The sequence below is a fragment of the Culex pipiens genome, chromosome 1 (assembly GCF_016801865.2).
Source record: "Culex pipiens pallens isolate TS chromosome 1, TS_CPP_V2, whole genome shotgun sequence".
Taxonomy (NCBI): domain Eukaryota; kingdom Metazoa; phylum Arthropoda; class Insecta; order Diptera; family Culicidae; genus Culex; species Culex pipiens.
Window position 1 is genome coordinate 104,941,353 of NC_068937.1, and position 17,748 is coordinate 104,959,100.

General features: G+C 41.2%; 1 protein-coding gene across 1 annotated transcript; it reads right to left on the bottom strand.

Moving 5' to 3' along the window:
• Positions 1 to 7,821: 7,821 nt before the first annotated feature.
• On the bottom strand, positions 7,822 to 16,072 carry LOC120422026 (ADP-ribosylation factor-like protein 8). Its single transcript, XM_039585350.2, has 4 exons — positions 15,604 to 16,072; positions 8,701 to 8,855; positions 8,473 to 8,634; positions 7,822 to 8,406 (listed from the first exon to the last, which is right to left on the bottom strand). The coding sequence occupies exons 1-4, from the start codon at positions 15,724 to 15,726 to the stop codon at positions 8,286 to 8,288; spliced, it is 561 nt and encodes a 186-aa protein (XP_039441284.1). The 5' UTR covers positions 15,727 to 16,072; the 3' UTR covers positions 7,822 to 8,285.
• Between the last annotated feature and the right edge of the window lie 1,676 nt (positions 16,073 to 17,748).

Here is a 17,748-nt window from a genome sequence, read left to right on the forward strand (position 1 = left end):
CGTAGATCGTTCGCAGCACCTTCCGTTCGAAAACTCCAAGGGCTCGTTCGTCCTCTTGCCGCAGCGTCCAGGTCTCGTGGCCATAGAGGGCAACCGGTCTAATCAGTGTCTTGTACAGGGTCAGCTTCGTGGCGCGTTGCACTCGATCAGATGTCAAGGTTTTCCGTAATCCAAAGTAGGCGCGATTCGTGGAGTGGATACGAGTCCGGATCTCTAAGCTGGTGTCGTTATCGGCCGTTACCAGCGATCCCAAGTACACGAATTCGCTCACCTCCTCCAGCACATCGCCATCCACAGCTAAAGGGGTGAGTCTTGAGGGGTCAACGTCCTTTGAGCCCCTCCCTTTCATGTACTTTGTTTTCGTCGTATTCATGGCCAATCCAATTCGTCTTGCTTGCGTCTTTAAGGCGGTGTAAACCCTTTTAACCGTCTCTAGGTCTCTCGCTATAATATCAATGTCGTCCGCATAAGCAAGAAGTTGGACTGTCCTGTTGCAAATCGTGCCTCTCGTGTCTATACCCGCTCTTCGCACAACTCCCTCAAGTCCGATGTTAACAGCGCATTGGATAAGCCGTCACCTTGTCGTAACCATTGATGCGATTGGAAGAGGTCCGCTAGCTCCCCTGCCACTCGCACGTGACACAACACACGATCCAAGGTAGCCTTGATCAGCCGAGTCAGTTTGTCCGGAAATCCGTTCTCGTGCATGATCTGCCATAGCTGTTCGCGGTCGACTGTATCGTACGCTGCCTTGAAATCGATGAAGATGTGATGTGTGGGCACGTTGTACTCACGGCATTTCTCGAGGATCTGCCGGAGCGAGAAAATTTGGTCCGTGGTGGCCCGAGCGCCAGTAAACCCCGCTTGATAGGGGCCCACGAACCTCCGTGCGTACGGTGTCAGCAGACGGCAGAGGATCTGAGAGAGGATTGTATAGGCCGCGTTGATAAGCATGATGCCGCGGTAGTTGCCGCAGTCCAGCTTATCGCCCTTTTTGTAGATGGGACACACGACACCATCCATCCATTCTTCTGGTAGTTTCTCCTCCCACCAGATCTTAGAAATCACCAAGTGGATCGCCCTCGCCAACTGCTCTCCTCCATATTTAAAGAGCTCACCGGGTAACCGATCTTTACCGGCGGCCCTGTTGTTCTTCAGCTGCCTGATCTCCTTCTTCACCGTCTCAAGATCAGATGCCGGGAACTGTTGATCAGCAGCGGGCGGTCCAAGTTGGGCTTCAAAGCCGTCTCCATGCGCATCGCCGTTGAGGTGCTCGTTGAAGAACTGCTGCCACCTGTTCAACACCTCGCCTTTGTCCATAAGAAGGTTTCCCTCGGCGTCCCGACAAGTGTTGGCTTGCGGCGCATATCCTTTGCGGGACCGGTTAACCTTCTCGTAGAACTTTCGCGTCTCGTTCTGCCGGAACAGCTGCTCCATTTCGGCGCGATCGCGATCTTCCAGCTGGCGCTTCTTGAGCTTGAAGACCGTTCTCTGCTGTTTCAGCGCTTGTTTGTATCTGACCACGTTTCATCAGTTGCAGCTCTCAGCTTCACCGCATAAGCTGCTTTCTTCTCGTCAAGTAGCCGCTGGCACTCCTCGTCGAACCAGCGCTGCTTTCCAACTCGGACAGTACTACCTAGCGCGGCTTTAGCGGCACTGCCGATGGCCGAGCATATTCTGCCCAATCCATCGTTAAGCGAGGCAGCGCCGAGTTCCTCCTCCGTTGGCAGGCTCGCTTCCTGCTGCTGCACGTAGTGCTGAGCCGCAGCCGTGTCCTGCAGCTGCTCGATGTTGAATGGCGGTGGGAGCCGGCTCCGTCGTCGGTGGTACATCGTCTACAGTTTTGAGTGCATGCTTGCACCCACCAGGTAGTGGTCCGAGTGGATGTCCGCACCGCGGTACGTGCGGATGTTCCGTATGTCCGAGAAGAATCGGCCGACGATGAGGACGTGGTCGATTTGTGTTTTTGTTCGTTGATTAGGCGATGTCCAGGTGACTTTGTGGATGTCTTTCCGGGGGAAGAATGTGCTCCGTACCACCATACCGCGGGAGGCTGCGAAGTTGATGCACCGCTGGCCGTTGTCGTTCGTGACGGTGTGCAGGCTGTTCGGCCCGATCACCGGCTTGTACATCTCCTCCCTTCCTATGCGGGCGTTCTATTTCTGATGACGATCTTGACGTCCCTCTGGGGGCAGCTGTCGAACTTCTGCTCCAGCTTCGCGTAGAACGCTTCCTTCTCGGCATCGGATGATTCGGCTCCCAATCTATCACACGACTCCGCATCTTGCCCAACACTATAAAGCCGGTTCCCAGCTTGTTTTCGGCTCCGGCGCTCTGGTACATGGTGAGCTCCAAAGCATCATCCTCCCACATCTTCGCTCCCTTCCAGCACATCTCCTGCAGTGCTACAACATCGAAGTTGCGGGGTATGAGCTCGTTCAACAGAGCGTACTCATACCAATCGAAACGTAGCGATCTTCAGTTCCATGTTCCGAGTTTCCAATCGGTGTCCTTTTCATGCCTAGGTCTATGCCGTTTGTTCCGGATCCTTATTCCTTCTTGATTGTTCGTAATACTTGAGTTTACGGTATGCAGCCGGATTGGGGATGCGATACCTAGTATCGGGGTGGGGCTGCCACCTTGAAGCTACCGAGACCCAGCTCCGGTTTTTTCTCGACACCGTAACGGGGGCCTTTCTCACGAGGCCTAACGGCATAGCTACACCCTCCAAAGAGGATGGAGCCCCTCTCCCTGTCAGCATACTACCATAGTTCCCACCGGGGTTGGTTACCCGATCTCTCCAATGGTTACTAGTAATTTATGGACATGTCCTTATTGTGTACATTCTGAAGAACAATACTAATGTGAACCTTTGTGACGAATAAAGATCTGACGATCACTCTCTTCTACATCCAGCCACCATCCTAGACGGTTGGTCTGAAGTGTAGTGCAAGCTATTGTTTTATGTCTGCTGCTATCTGTTGGTCAGCTGGGAATCTGCAATCAACCAACACAACGTACTATGGGTCCTACGGCTTTGCGCGATCAGTTAGAAATGCCCTTTTTCATTGTAACTTAGGAAAGGCGCATCTGTTATGGATTCTTGTCATCCTTCCGGATCGAATGCAATAAGAATAATCCAAATCGGTTGAGTTTTCGCCGAGATACAGCCGGATGAAGTTGCATTTCCAACTTTTTTTACCCATGGTGCTTCGCGTAAGTTTTGACCCCGTTGGTGCTACAAGTGTTAAGACAGCTTCTGAATTCTGAGAAACTTTGAAAATTGGTCGAAATGGCATTTTATCAGAGAGGAAAATGTTCGCGTGAAATTTCCTACAAGCAGCATGTATTGGTTTTACTGGGAAAAATTGACTACTATGAATTAAATGAGCATTTCTGAAAAAGTACGATTTTTCGACATAAACCCGCCTGAAAGGGGGGTTTGCAGGCCAAGGGTGCATGATACTGATGAAACACCCAGGCGAGGAACATCCCGGAAGGAGCCCAACTACATCCGTAGTGCTGTTTGGACAAAACAGCATGGCTCTGGTTCCTTGCAAGTGTCCTATTTTCTTACCTTCACGTTGTCTTGGTTCAGTCATCATGATGTCAAGGTGTAACCTAGCTGGTGGCCTGTGGAAACGACTCGTAAACCTTTGACCAGCGAGGGTCAGAGTTGAGACGGCTGAAAGAAAGGGGCGCGTCAATGTGGGAAAGGGAAGTTATTTGTGATTGTAGACGGTATTGTTTTGATTCACAGTATGTTGAGTCAACTGCTGTGGATGTACCTGAACGTCGCAGAACGGGGTTTCTCTTCTTTCCATTTCAGCTAACAGCTATCTTCTGTTTATTTTGTTTCACTGATTTTCTAAAACGGCTTCTGTTTACTATCCTCCATTTGATTTCGATTTTACTTATTTGATTCTCTTATTTCTCAACGCTTTTCCACTCTATTTTACCAATTGATGCTGCTGTAACAAACTGTCTGCTTTCCCTTAATTTGGCAGCGATGTCAATTTTGTTTATCATGTGCATTATTCTTTATTAATCTATTTGAATAATTTCTCATCTTCTATTTACTATTGATTCTTTACAAAGAATTTTTCCTTCACTGTCCATTGTTTTGAAACTTCACCTTTTTCTTAAGCAAGTGAGGTTCGAGCCCTTACTCAATTTATGGAATGATTAAAGGATTAACACGAATATTACTATTGTACTTTTGAAAAACTTTTCTAAAATGCTTAGGCCCAAAATATTGTAACAAAACACCGCGACAAAAGAAATAGCAACAGATAAACACAATTCAACAATAGGGAAGATTTCAGGAGAAAACAATACACAGTTGTAGGGATTATGGGTTGCAGGATTGAAAGAAATGAGTATTTATATAAGATTGATATAATTCATAAATAACAGCTTAGAGCGCAACAAAAAGTGCGCACCTTCATGAATATTGCCTTGTTAGCTGACAGATTGCGTATTGAGTGCGAGAGCGCGCTAGCGAGCTGCGAGAGAGAACAACGAGCGAGAAAACAACGAGATGCGTGCGGCCGGCGAAAGAGAGAATGAAGATTGTCAAATCAGTTTTGTGGTTAATTTGTGTGGAATAAGACGTGTTATTTGTTAATTGCAAAATATATGTGTTTTTATTATAAAAGAAAGTCCCCGATCACGACAACAGTAAATAACAATTAGTTTTTGAATTCAAACTAAAAATAAAACAGTTTTTGCTTTAATGAAAGTTAATAGGCACACTATAAATGGTTAGGCGCTTATACTTACATCAAACCCTACGTAATGTACCACCCCCGGCCGAGTTAAAATGCGTAACCGGAAAAGAAGGTGTGCATGCCTGGCACGAACACTCAAAGCGTGTTCTAGCGTGCTGCTCGTACTGACTCAGAGCAAGGGTGAGATGTAGGTGTAAGGGCAGTGCGTGTTCGTCGGGAACCTGGTGCATGAGATCGGTCAAGGCCCGTTCTTACACTGAAAATTGCGAATTACGAATAAACCCGCCTGGAAGGGGGTGGGCCGTATCATCCGACATATCAAATTCAGACTTTCCTTTTGACGGGTGCGACAACGGTTTGCTACGATACCGGTTTTTCTATGCGCACCATTTCTCGTCACGACCCAAAACCTGACACAGCTCGGTAGCTTGATCGGTGCACCGAAACCAAAGTTTGGTGTGACGGCGGTGTGGATGGGACACAAAACTTGACATGGTTTCTGCGCCTACCACACGGGAGAAGTTTGGAACTCTTGATGCCTAGCAAGCCAACTGAAGCCAACAGTTCTTAATGGTGTGGTTGTCTAAGGCACTGCATTAGTATTTTAAAGGTTCTTGGTTCGAATCTCGACAGCTATTATTTTATTTTTTAAATGTTTTTTTATTTGTTAGTATAATTCTTTAGGAATAGAACTTCGTAGTGTCATGAAATATAAAATCTAACTTCTCGTGCATATAATCCTGAAATAGGGATTTTCATTTAAACATGCCTGCATAATACAGAACGTTTTCTCTATTCCACTGCAAAAATCCATTCATTTTTTAACCCTTTGACTAGAGCGTCGCAAGTTCGAAGAAGTTTTTTTTTAATGTATATAGTCACTGATTTTGACAATAAATATTGAAAAAAAAACTCAAAAAGAGGTCGGGCCGAAGGCCCGAATGTCATTCGCCAGAATGTCATTCGCCAGAATGTTGTTTGCCAGAAAACCAAACGGCAGAAAATCAAATGCCAGAATGGATTAAATGCCCGAAAAGTTCAAAAAGCCGAAATTTCATGTGCCAGAAAATGTCATTCGCCAGAAAATCACTTGCCAGAAAACTGAATGGCAGAATGTTTTAAATGGCAGAAAAATCATTCGGCAGAAAAGGTTAAATGACAAAAAGTTTTATTAAAATTATAAAGAATATAACGAAACAATGCACGGTAGAATCATATATTTAACACAGAGCATGAATAAACGAACAGATGAATGTTTGAAAAAATGCAAAGTTGGTAACTTGAACGTTCCTAATTGAAAGTAAGAACATTGCTCGCTTACTTTTTCAAAAGGTTCTATAAACATAGGAAACCCATGGCGCATTGGTGGTTTTGAAAAAGTAATCCAGAATGTTTCTAATTCTAAAGTGGCAACATTGTGAGTTCACTGTTGAAATTGAATTTTAGATGTTTTATTCAAAGTAGTAATCTCATTTATTCAGAAAAATATCAAATAAAACAAAAAATTATAACATGGCCCTATAAACGTCGCAACACATGACCATGGTCATTAGATGACTACTATTAAAAATGGTCTTCTAATTTTCCTAATAAAGCCACATCTCCGAGAATTCGATCTCTAAGTCTTGGTGCTCCCAGGGTTAACTTCAACATGTTAACATAAAGATAAGAAATATATCCACTGACAACTAGAGAAACAACAATTGAACACACTTTTAAACGCGTAGAGGTTCGTGTTTGGGAAATGGCGACCTGTTTAAAACAGAAAAGAAGAACAGCATCATTTTGATAGTCATATATATAATATTTTTATTATTATTATCATATGTTGTCATTATATACAGTATAAGTTTCAGTAATCAATTTATTATTAATCATATTCATTCTTAGTTACCACTTGTTTTACTTTTTTTTTATTCTTTCCATTTTTTCTAGTTTTTTATTATTCATCTACTAACTAGAATTTTGTTTTTTAGTTTTCTTCTTCTTCTTACTTCTTGCTGCTGCTGCTGTCATAATCGATTAATTTATTCGTCTTATTTTTTTGTAGTTGTGTTTTTGGTTGTTTTTTTTCTGTTTTCCCAGTAACATACTAAACAGAAACAACGCGCAGGAAAAGGGAGTGTGTGCTTTCTAAAATGGGGGTTAGAATGTTTAGAAGGAACAAGAAGCTAACGCTTACATGCGGTATGATACGAGTAAAAACTGGAAACGGAACTTTTCTTGCTGCTGCTGATTTCTCTCTCTCTAAATTCTCTACCCGAGAACGCTAAACGCCAAACTACTACGACAGAATACGGTTGATTCTAGAAGGGATGATGGTTTGTCAAGTGAGAAAAGCGATATTTTTTTCAATTTTCAACAAATGGCAACTAACGTGTGTGTTGGCCCAGCGGAAGATGGTTTGCTCGTTTACTTTAATTATTATTTCTTGTTTGCTTCTCTATCATTATTCAACATATCACTTCGCGAAACCTACAGAATCGTTTATTTTATTGGGTTTGAACTTAACTTAAATTAACGTGTTTTATGTTTTCTTTTGATGATGCTCTCTAAAATGACTACCGGGAAGTGTAAAATGAAATCGGGAAAAACGTACACAAAATAAAAATATGAATAGAAAGCTTTTGATTAAAATTTTTAATAAAAAAAATAAAGAATTTGTTTCGTGTGATTTCCTTGTTTACCTGCGATTAACATTGAAAATATCAGTAGCGCTATAATTACGGTTGTTTTGTTGAAAGATATAACTGTTTTTTTTTTGTTTTCTTTTTGGGATATTTTATATACTATCAATTGAAGGTCAATTCACTCGCTCGCATGATCCACAACCACTCTCGCGCGGCGCGAAATAAAAAAACGCATTAAAAATCAACATTGCAACAAAAAACCCCGGAAATCGTGTCACAATTGTGTCCCTAAAACCAAAAAACGAAAAAAAAACGCGACCGCTCACTCAATCACTCAATCAAATGTTTCACACTTTTATAACAAACTGTTTGTTTTTTTTACTAAAAGCAGAAGTTTTTTTCGTCTAATTACTTTCTGCCAGTGTTTCTCGCGCGCGATTTTTAGAGGCTTCTTTTTAAGATTTTGTTGTTGTGAGGGGGCTTGTTTTTGGCGTTTCTTGATTGGATTTTACTCTGTATTTCACTTTCACATGATATTCAAATTCGTGTTCTTTGTTAATGCATTAAAATGAACGTAAAACTTAAAACAAACTTCTTTTTCTCTCCTAGCTTAATCTGCGCGCGCGCACACTTCTTCTTTCATCCGATGTGATCCCCAAAAGTTATGTTGCTCATATTGTTTCCTGCCTTAAAAGTTCGTTCGATTTGCTCGCTTGCTAAACTCTACGCGAATCGCACTTTCCTGCTGAGATTCGGAATCGGCCTTTCCGAGATATTTTGTGTGTGTGAGGAGGGGTTGCTCTTCTGGTGGATTCCTTGGTTGGTTTGAATGATTTGGGGATATTTTTTCTTTCTCTTGTCAGTCCGATCAGTCGCACGTGTGCCCACCCTTCTTTACAATTGTTTGTTTAGTTTCCGAAAAAAGTTAACGACTTTGGCTCTTGGAGTGAGCAATCAGCCACTGCAACGTGATGTCAATGTTGTCCTTCTCCTTGCACGAGATGCTGTAGCAGCAAATCTCCCGGTCCTGTATGCTGGACAGGTTCCTAAAATGAATCAAAAAAAAAATCTTAAACTGTTCTTCAAGTTGCCTTCCCCAAAAAAAATCTCACATTCTCTCAATCAGTCCAGTTTCATCCAACGCTCCGGAAATGTCCCGCTTGTTGCCGAGCACCAGCACCGGAATGCCGACCAGCTGGGGCTTGTCCAGCAGCGAGTGCAGCTCGTTCCGGGACGCTTCCATCTTGTCCAAATCGGCCGCATCCACCATGTAGCTGTTTTAACAACAAAAATAACCTCTGAATATAATCATCTTGAAACGTCTTAAAAAAAAAACTTACACAATCGCGTTCACCCCGCGGCAGTACCGCTCCCACATCGACCGGAAGCGCGGCTGGCCGCCGATGTCCCACACCTTGATCGTGACGTTGCCCTTCGTCACCTTGCGCATGTTGAAGCCCACCGTCGGGATCATGTCCTCGCAGAACTGGCCCGACTGGTCGGAAGAGAACGAATAAAACAACATAAGTAAGTCAGTGAGTTTCCCAAACACCGACTTCACACTGGAGTACCCCTAGCGATCCAAGATTAGTTGTAGAAAGTGATCCAGGTTACCTTTTGTATTTGTATTTGTTTATTTACAAAAACGACGAGCGTTTGTGAGAAGTTTTGTAAGAATCGTCTTCCGGTTTGTCACGCCGTGCTCATAAAACCGTGCCAGGTTTTCACGCAGCTCATCCGTCTGTTGTAGGGAGCAGTGACCGAGACACGGAAGAAGAGCTAACACCGTTTTTGATGGGTTTTGTCGTGGATTTCGTGGGTATTTTCTGTCATTCCCGGATGAACTCAACCACGCGCCCGTTAAAGATGGGATCAAGCAATCGACTGAATCTTTTATTGAACTCTCTTACAATTTCTCTCGCTCTTGTATTGAGCTCTACGTGTGGGAATCTTCACAGGTTCCTCCGTTACTTTTTTTTTTTTTGGCCCACCACAATCCCCCACACCAAAATGCTCATTATTCCAGAGCCCCCTGGATTGACGGGCACGGGATATTAAAATAACATGACGATTAGTTGAAAGTTTCGTTTAATTTTTGTTTAAATGTTGTTTGATTCTAGCATTAAAGATGGAGCGGTAGGTCCTGTGAACCTTATTCTATTTTGACCTCGTGTTGTATGTGCTCTAAAGCGTTGTAGGTTCTTCCTCTGACGAGTGCTACGGGAGCTGTTTGTAATTATTAACTGAATTGTATGATGGAATTTTGGGTTATTAATAACATCATGAACAAACAGCGTAGTTTGGATGTCACAGAGATTGGTTATTGTTGTATTTCGTGAGAGCTAAATTTATTTGCTTCTTGTTTGTTCGAGTGTCAGAAGTGGAATGATCGCTTGATTGATAGATGGTTGCTTCGATTGCTTGAATGGGTTGCTTCGTTAGTCCAGGGTGTGCAACATCTCCCCCTTAAGACCAGCACAGGGTGCGACTTAGTGTGATCCGGATCGCTCGCCATCTTCATGCGGTGAGATATTGTGAACAGTACCAGCGGAGATGTTCTTCGTGCCATGCCGTGGATTCGGACGGGCTGGAAGCTGCATCGGTCGGACCTAGACCTGTTTTCATGTTTGCCTCCCCTTGCGATTTGACTGCAAGAGAACGCTGCTGCTTGACGCGGTTGACCTTTCCAGTGACGCTGCTGCATACTGCTGACATCGGGGTGTCCCACAGCTCAAAAAGCTCGATCCAGTCGAGACCGAACAGGTTGATCTGCTTGTCAGTCACATAGAAAGTTCCGGTTCTGGTGACGCCTCCGAGTGTGACTTGGCATCGGAGCTCACCGAGTAGGGACAGTGACTTACCAGAGGCTGTTCTGGCAATCTGCTTGGTGGGAGACAGCGGCGGTGAATCCATGTTGTCGCACCACTGCTTCCGCGAGATCACTGTGATGTCCGAGCCGGTGTCGAACTGCAGAGATGCTTGGGAACCGTTGATGCTCACCGTCAGGAACTTACGCTTCGAGGTAGAGTTGACCCGGTTGGCGGCATACAGGCTGTTGACGTTCGTCTGTAACCTTCCTTGTGGCCGGTCTGCATGCAGTCCTGGCAGACGTGCTGTTTGTAGGCGCAGTCTCGAACGAAATGCATGTCGCCACAGCACCAGCAGGGTGATGGTGGTAGGGCGGACTGTGTTTTCGTTGACTGGCTGTCGCTGGAGCTGGAACACGTCGTCGGTGAAGGCTTGTCCCGATCTTGCTTGACCGCGCAGACTGAGCTTACCGGCTTGTGTTCCACCATGGCGGTGTCGTGCTTGAGGTTTTGGAGGCGATGGCATTCGGTGATCAGTGCTTCCAAAGTGCATGCGCCCTCCGCGTTGACCTCGAGCATGGACAGGAGTCTCGTGCGGATGTCGGCATCTCTTGAAGAGCGCAAACCGCAGATGAACAGCAGGCTCTTGAATTGGTCCGCCGTGAGTTTCTTGAGTTCGAAGTCCTCGCAGTGCTTGTTGACGATGCCAGCGTATGTCACGAAGTCGTCCGACTCGCTCTTGGACAGTTGAAAGCACTGGTATCGTTTGCTGAACAGCGAGGCTTGGACACTGAAGAGCTCGGTCAGCTTCTTCACCGTCTCCTTGAACTCGATGTCACGGGGATGCTTCGGGAGCACGAAGTTGACGTACTTGTCGTGCACGGCCACGTTGAGGCTTCTCAGCAGCAACCGGACTTTAGCTGCGTCGTCGAGCTTCGCGCCGTCCTTGAGGAAGAGGTCTTCGTACTTGCGGTACCACCGGTCAAATACGAGACCGTTGTCGGGATCGTAGACGAACTCCCGGATGTTGGACGCCAGCGTTTCAATGATGAATTCCGGACCGTTTGAAGTCCGACTGGAACCGTCTTGCAGGTTGAAGCGCTCCAGCATCTCCATCATCCTCGCGTTCTGGGCCTCCAGCCGCTCGTTCTGCTGCAGAAGTCGCTCGTAGAGCAGGTTACCGTCGGGCTGAATGTTGTCCCCTTCCGGCATTTTTGAGATCCGAAACTCTTCTTCGAGGTTGAAAATTTTGAGTTTTCCTCGTCGCCAATGTTGTATTTCGTGAGAGCTGATTTATTTGCTTCTTGTTTGTTCGAGTGTCAGAAGTGGAATGATCGCTTGATTGATTGATGGTTGCTTCGATTGCTTGAATGGGTTGCTTCGTTAGTCCAGGGTGTGCAACAGTTATTGGTACTGGTAAAACTGAGTGACAAGCATCCGAGTACAACGTTAAAGTTGAATATAACAAAGGTTTGTTGAAGATTACTTTTAAACGAAATAGGGGAACTATACCCTTTCTCAGCCTATTTCTATTATCGGCCTATCAGCACTTTGAACATGAATTGCAGCTTTCATAAAGTGTTTTTGACTGTTCCAAAGTAATAAATAGCTCAAATAAAAGTTAGCAAGCAACTCTCCATTGTTGATACATCTGAAAATGTTGATTTAATAGCGGAAAACGGCAAAAGTGATGAGAATTGGTCGAACGGCTTAGTGTGATTAAAATGGGTATATTTCCCCTAACATATTTTAAGAGATTTTTCCTCGAAACGAGCAATCTTACCCTCCACAGAATGCCTAAGTAGGACGAAACACGTTTTTCTAGGACAAAATGGGATCCAATTGTATGCCCAGATACTTTAAACAATTCACTTTTTCTATAACGGGACCAATGATTAAAAAAAGTAATTTTGATAAAAAAAATTCCATATTAATTACTTAAATAGTTGACAAAAACAAAAAAATAAATTTGTTTACAGTTGCTAATAAAACCACGCAAGTTTATTTTCAAAAAAAAATGTTCAAATATTATTTTAAACTTCAATTCTCGGATTAGTTTTCAAAAAGCCGTAAGAGCCATTGGTAAAGAAAGTCCTTTTTGCATCGGTATTCGACCTACTTGCGAAAAACCAACATCAAAAATGCTTGAGATTGTTCATCTACACGTCCTTCAAGTGCCTCATACTAAAAATAAATTAAATTTTGGAGAAAAACGAAAATTTGTGTCGGAGGTCACGGTGGCTCTTACGGCTTTTTGAAAACTCACCCGAGAATTATGATGCTTCAGTTAAGTACAATTAACTATAGTTTTGTTTTAATTAATTATACATTCTTACAGTTTCATTACACCAAGCATTTATTGTATGTTTAAGAAAAGCTTTTGCTTAAATACACCGTTTTCTTTATTTTTGTAGGTTAAATTAACAGGGGTCCACTTTTGGAAAAGTTACGATTTTCGTTATCCTATATTTTAGTAAAGTTCCTTAAACTTACATTATTTCGCCTTACTGAAGTGAAATAATCAGTCAACAAATGATTGGATATTTATAGACAAAAACATGCTTGAAACCTTCAGGGGGTCCACAATAGGAAAGGGGTCCACTAATGGATAACGTACCCTACAAACAATCCTGACTTTTTCCGCTACAGTCAACTGGGGCGAATCGGGACACATGGGGCGAATTGGGACAGCAATTTTAACCATGTAGGAGCACAATATTTCGATTTCTTTGGTTGGTTTCGGTTAGAACAGACTAAGACCAGCAAAGTGTGTACATCCATTTCCAAATTTAAAACCATTAAATGCTCTAAAAACTGCTGTCCATATTCAGACTGTAGTCCCGATTCGCCCCAGATGACGGTATCTTCACAGTGTTTTGCTACCTCGTTTGATTTTCCATTGTGATATGGAAATTGCGGTTTAAAACAATCGTATTAATCAAACACATACTTAGATGCTGGTCGAAAAAACTAACTTTTTTTCGTTTTAAGTTTCATCTACTTGTTCAAAATTGAGAAAAAAAAAAGTGGAAATTACAGACTACAGACCAACTTGATTGCATGGATAGTACTGCAGCAAATGCATGTTGGATGATTCGGAATATGCCATACAGTGCTGCGTCGAACGAGCTTGACAGATCAGCAGGAAGTGTTCCTTGAATAAAGCTAGAAACAAACGCGAACTTAAAGGTCTTTGTTTCGGGAAACTCAAAAGAAAAAATTGTTACGTGAGTTTGGTGTCGGCTTTGGATAAAGGTGAAAGATTCGCCCATCGAACCGAGCGAACACGATCGCGCTCGAGCTGCGACTACCGAAAAATTGAGAGGTGAGCACTCGAAACAAAGAAGAGATCAAGAGAACGCTGTTAGACATTGGAGGCAGCAAGAAACTGGCGTAGCGAATCGAGCGATTGGTGACCCGTGAGCACACCAGCTGCAGTCTGATCAATTATTTGATGACATCCTTCGCAGTGCAAGAAAATGATAGGATGCAATCTCCTCTAAGTACAGGAAATTGAGGTACAACCAGTCGAGGGAGTTTAGTTCGGCAAGGAATCGAACCATAATTTGAATAGGTGTGGATGTTATAATCCGCGGACCATGGAAGCCTTTAAAAAGGGAATGTTGAGCAGTTTTAAAAAGACGGAATCAATCACAAGAAAACGCTAAAAGGATTCGCTTCAGACACCGCCAACAACTGATGGGCTAGAGCAACTCTGTAATGCCTGTATCGAAAAAGACTGCCCCGATCTCAAAGTTGTTATGAGTTCGTATTACTGCCTTTGTGCGCAAGTTACGCTTGTAGGAAAATCCTCGCAAATCTGCTCCAAATCACCTACAGCTACATCGATAATAGTCCTAAAAAGGCCATGGAGTTCAAACTCATTCAGGAGAGTGTTGAACTCAAACCTGTGCGGATACCCGAACCCGGACACCCGAAGCGCTTTCTAGCTGCGATACCAAGAGTTGCGCACTCTGTTCAAGTTTCCAGCTCGTGTGGACAAAGTGTTTGTTCAGCGTGTTTTCTTGATCCTACATTCGTCAGGCTGCGTGAAGAAAGTTTTCTCTCAATACAACAACAATAAAACCAAATTACACCACCTTATCATAGAAACGATGCAGGTCATCCTCAAAGCAAACTGTGTGAAAGATCAGGATGATTGTTCTATAACCAAGAACCAGGTCAATCAGCGCTTTACAATAAGCATGTACAAACATCACAGTTCCTCCAACTAGTATTACATCTTATCTGCGGTGTCAATCCAATTTTGTTGCACCTTTCGTTTAGGCACTTTAAGTTCCCGTCCGTGTTTGGGAAGTGGTGTTTTATTTTATCTGGAGCATATGCAACAAAAATTACTTATTTTTAAGAGCTTTTTGCATTTTTTGCTAGTACTCATGTCTACGCTAGTACTCATGTCTTTTTCGTAGGACGACGCTGAATTCTCTTCACCTGTCGTGATGCTTTGCGAGGATAACACATACTTTTGTATCGCTCGAGATTTATAACAGACTGATCGAAACCCTTTACCGAACATGGGATCTGTTGTCCCCAACGATAGCAAATTTGTATGGTTATTGCCTGTCAAGCCGGTCGTGATGGAGCAAGGAAGGCAACCAAGAAGCTCATACGCTTTTAAACGATTTGAATGTTACATCTAGTGCTGCCGCTGCTTCCGAGTGCGTAAATGTTATAAGAAGTTGTATCATTTCTGCGTTGAAGAATTCCAAGAATGCATCCTTCGGCGGACGTATCTACGCAGAATAGAGGTTGTTTTAGCTCCATAGCATGGTTACGATATTTTTCAATAGAGGCTGTTCTGCATTGGCTTCGTTGTCAAATTCTTCTGGATCAAAAGGCAGAGGTTCGTCAATTTCATTTTCAATCTCGTACTCAATATACACTCAACGACTTGTCACACGTACCACTCAGTTATTTGAAATCAAATCTAGTTTTGCGGTCATAGAACATTTCAGATCTACCGACGATCAATTGGCTGCTGTGGTGACAAAGTACTTCTCCAAAAAATCAATAGTCTTTTCCAGGTTCTTATCAATCTTGTTCCACAATCGATCCGGATTAGTGCTTTTAGCCTCCAGATAGCAATCATACTCTGTTAACACCGTAATCGCAGAGCGAACAATTTATTTCCCAAAAATATATATTCATAAACATTCCCTCCTAGAGTTACAGCAATTGTATTCCAACGCCGTTATCGCCGCTGTCGCTAGAACTGATAACACGCACAAACACCCAGCCTCATTTGCTGCGCTCCAAGATTAGCCTCAATTTTCAAAGCCATGCTAAAATGCACTCAACCAACAAAAAGAAGAACACTCTGAATTCTTGCTTCAAGAACGAAGGAAACATGTTATGCGGGGCATGAATCACTAGCTTTGGTGCCCTCCCTTACCCCTCTCCCCTCCCCCTACTTACGGCAATAACGTTAACAAAGGTGGTCTTCCCGGAGTACTGCAGCCCGACCAGGGTCAGTTCCATTTCCTCCTTCCAGAACAGGCTCTTGAACCAGTCCAGGATCCGGTTGATGAGGGCCAACATTCTGCCGCGCTCTGTTTCTCCTAGCGCAGGTTCCCAAGGCAAATCGACGAAAAAGAGGGGTCCTTTTTTTCCGCACAGACTCCTCCCAGGTAAAAAAGAAGTCAAAAATTGAAAAGCTCGTTTTTTGTTTACGCCAAGCAAATCGAACGAAGCCACTTGGCCCCGTAACTGCAAGCCGACGCGAACGAAGCTGGGCCCCACGGAAAATACGGGATCGAGCCGGAGAAAGGTGGTGAAAAATAGAAATTACTGCAACCAGACTGCGTTTTTCGTGACTTTTTTTCCTCCCCAGCTCAGACTACGACGGCGATCAGCACTTTTTTCTCTTCCTCCCTGACACTATCACTTTTCTTTGCGGACACTGACAGCGACGTTGACGTTTGTAGGGAATGTGTAGTTGTGTGCGTGAGATCAAAAGCTGGCAGTAGAACAGTTGGAAAATTCGAACAGTTTTTGATAGCCGAGGGGTGCAGCAATTAAAATATATTTATAGGATTTTTGCATCTAAAATTGGGGAATTTTTAAATAAACATATCCAGAGTTTTTTTTTTAAAGGACCAATAAACTATTGTCTTTCAAATGTTTATAGGACCTAATAAAAACAAACTCTAGATATTCAAAAATTCTAAAATTTATAAACTCAATATTATTCCAAAAATCAAAAAAAAAAAATAAAAAATAATAATTTAAGAATTTAGGAATTTAAGAATTTAAGAATTTAAGAATTTAAGAATTTAAGAATTTAAGAATTTAAGAATTTAAGAATTTAAGAATTTAAGAATTTAAGAATTTAAGAATTTAAGAATTTAAGAATTTAAGAATTTAAGAGTTTAAGAATTTAAGAATTTAAGAATTTAAGAATTAAAGAATTAAAGAATTAAAGAATTTAAGAATTTAAGAACTTAAGAATTTAAGAATTTAAGAATTTAAGAATTTAAGAATTTAAGAATTTAAGAATTTAAGAATTTAAGAATTTAAGAATTTAAGAATTTAAGAATTTAAGAATTTAAGAATTTAAGAATTTAAGAATTTAAGAATTTAAGAATTTAAGAATTTAAGAATTTAAGAATTTAAGAATTTAAGAATTTAAGAATTTAAGAATTTAAGAATTTAAGAATTTAAGAATTTAAGAATTTAAGAATTTAAGAATTTAAGAATTTAAGAATTTAAGAATTTAAGAATTTAAGAATTTAAGAATTTAAGAATTTAAGAATTTAAGAATTTAAGAATTTAAGAATTTAAGAATTTAAGAATTTAAGAATTTAAGAATTTAAGAATTTAAGAATTTAAGAATTTAAGAATTTAAGAATTTAAGAATTTAAGAATTTAAGAATTTAAGAATTTAAGAATTTAAGAATTTAAGAATTTAAGAATTTAAGAATTTAAGAATTTAAGAATTTAAGAATTTAAGAATTTAAGAATTTAAGAATTTAAGAATTTAAGAATTTAAGAATTTAAGAATTTAAGAATTTAAGAATTTAAGAATTTAAGAATTTAAGAATTTAAGAATTTAAGAATTTAAGAATTTAAGAATTTAAGAATTTAAGAATTTAAGAATTTAAGAATTTAAGAATTTAAGAATTTAAGAATTTAAGAATTTAAGAATTTAAGAATTTAAGAATTTAAGAATTTAAGAATTTAAGAATTAAAGAATTTAAGAATTTAAGAATTTAAGAATTTAAGAATTTAAGAATTTAAGAATTTAAGAATTTAAGAATTTAAGAATTTAAGAATTTAAGAATTTAAGAATTTAAGAATTTAAGAATTTAAGAATTTGAGAATTTAAGAATTTAAGAATTTAAGAATTTAAGAATTTAAGAATTTAAGAATTTAAGAATTTAAGAATTTAAGAATTTAAGAATTTAAGAATTTAAGAATTTAAGAATTTAAGAATTTAAGAATTTAAGAATTTAAGAATTTAAGAATTCAAGAAAAATAATTAAACATTTGTATCCAATTTGTACCAGCCTTATTAAATAATTTCCAAATTTCCTGACATCCTAATTTCCTAGTTTCCGAATA

Coding starts and splice junctions, on each gene's coding strand:
- LOC120422026 (XM_039585350.2), bottom strand. CDS start 15,726: ATGTTGGCCCTCATCAACCGGATCCTGGACTGGTTCAAGAGCCTGTTC. Junction 8,635..8,700: donor CGCGGGGTGAACGCGATTGT/GTAAGTTTTTTT, acceptor TTGTTAAAACAG/CTACATGGTGGATGCGGCCG. Junction 8,407..8,472: donor ACTGGACTGATTGAGAGAAT/GTGAGATTTTTT, acceptor GATTCATTTTAG/GAACCTGTCCAGCATACAGG.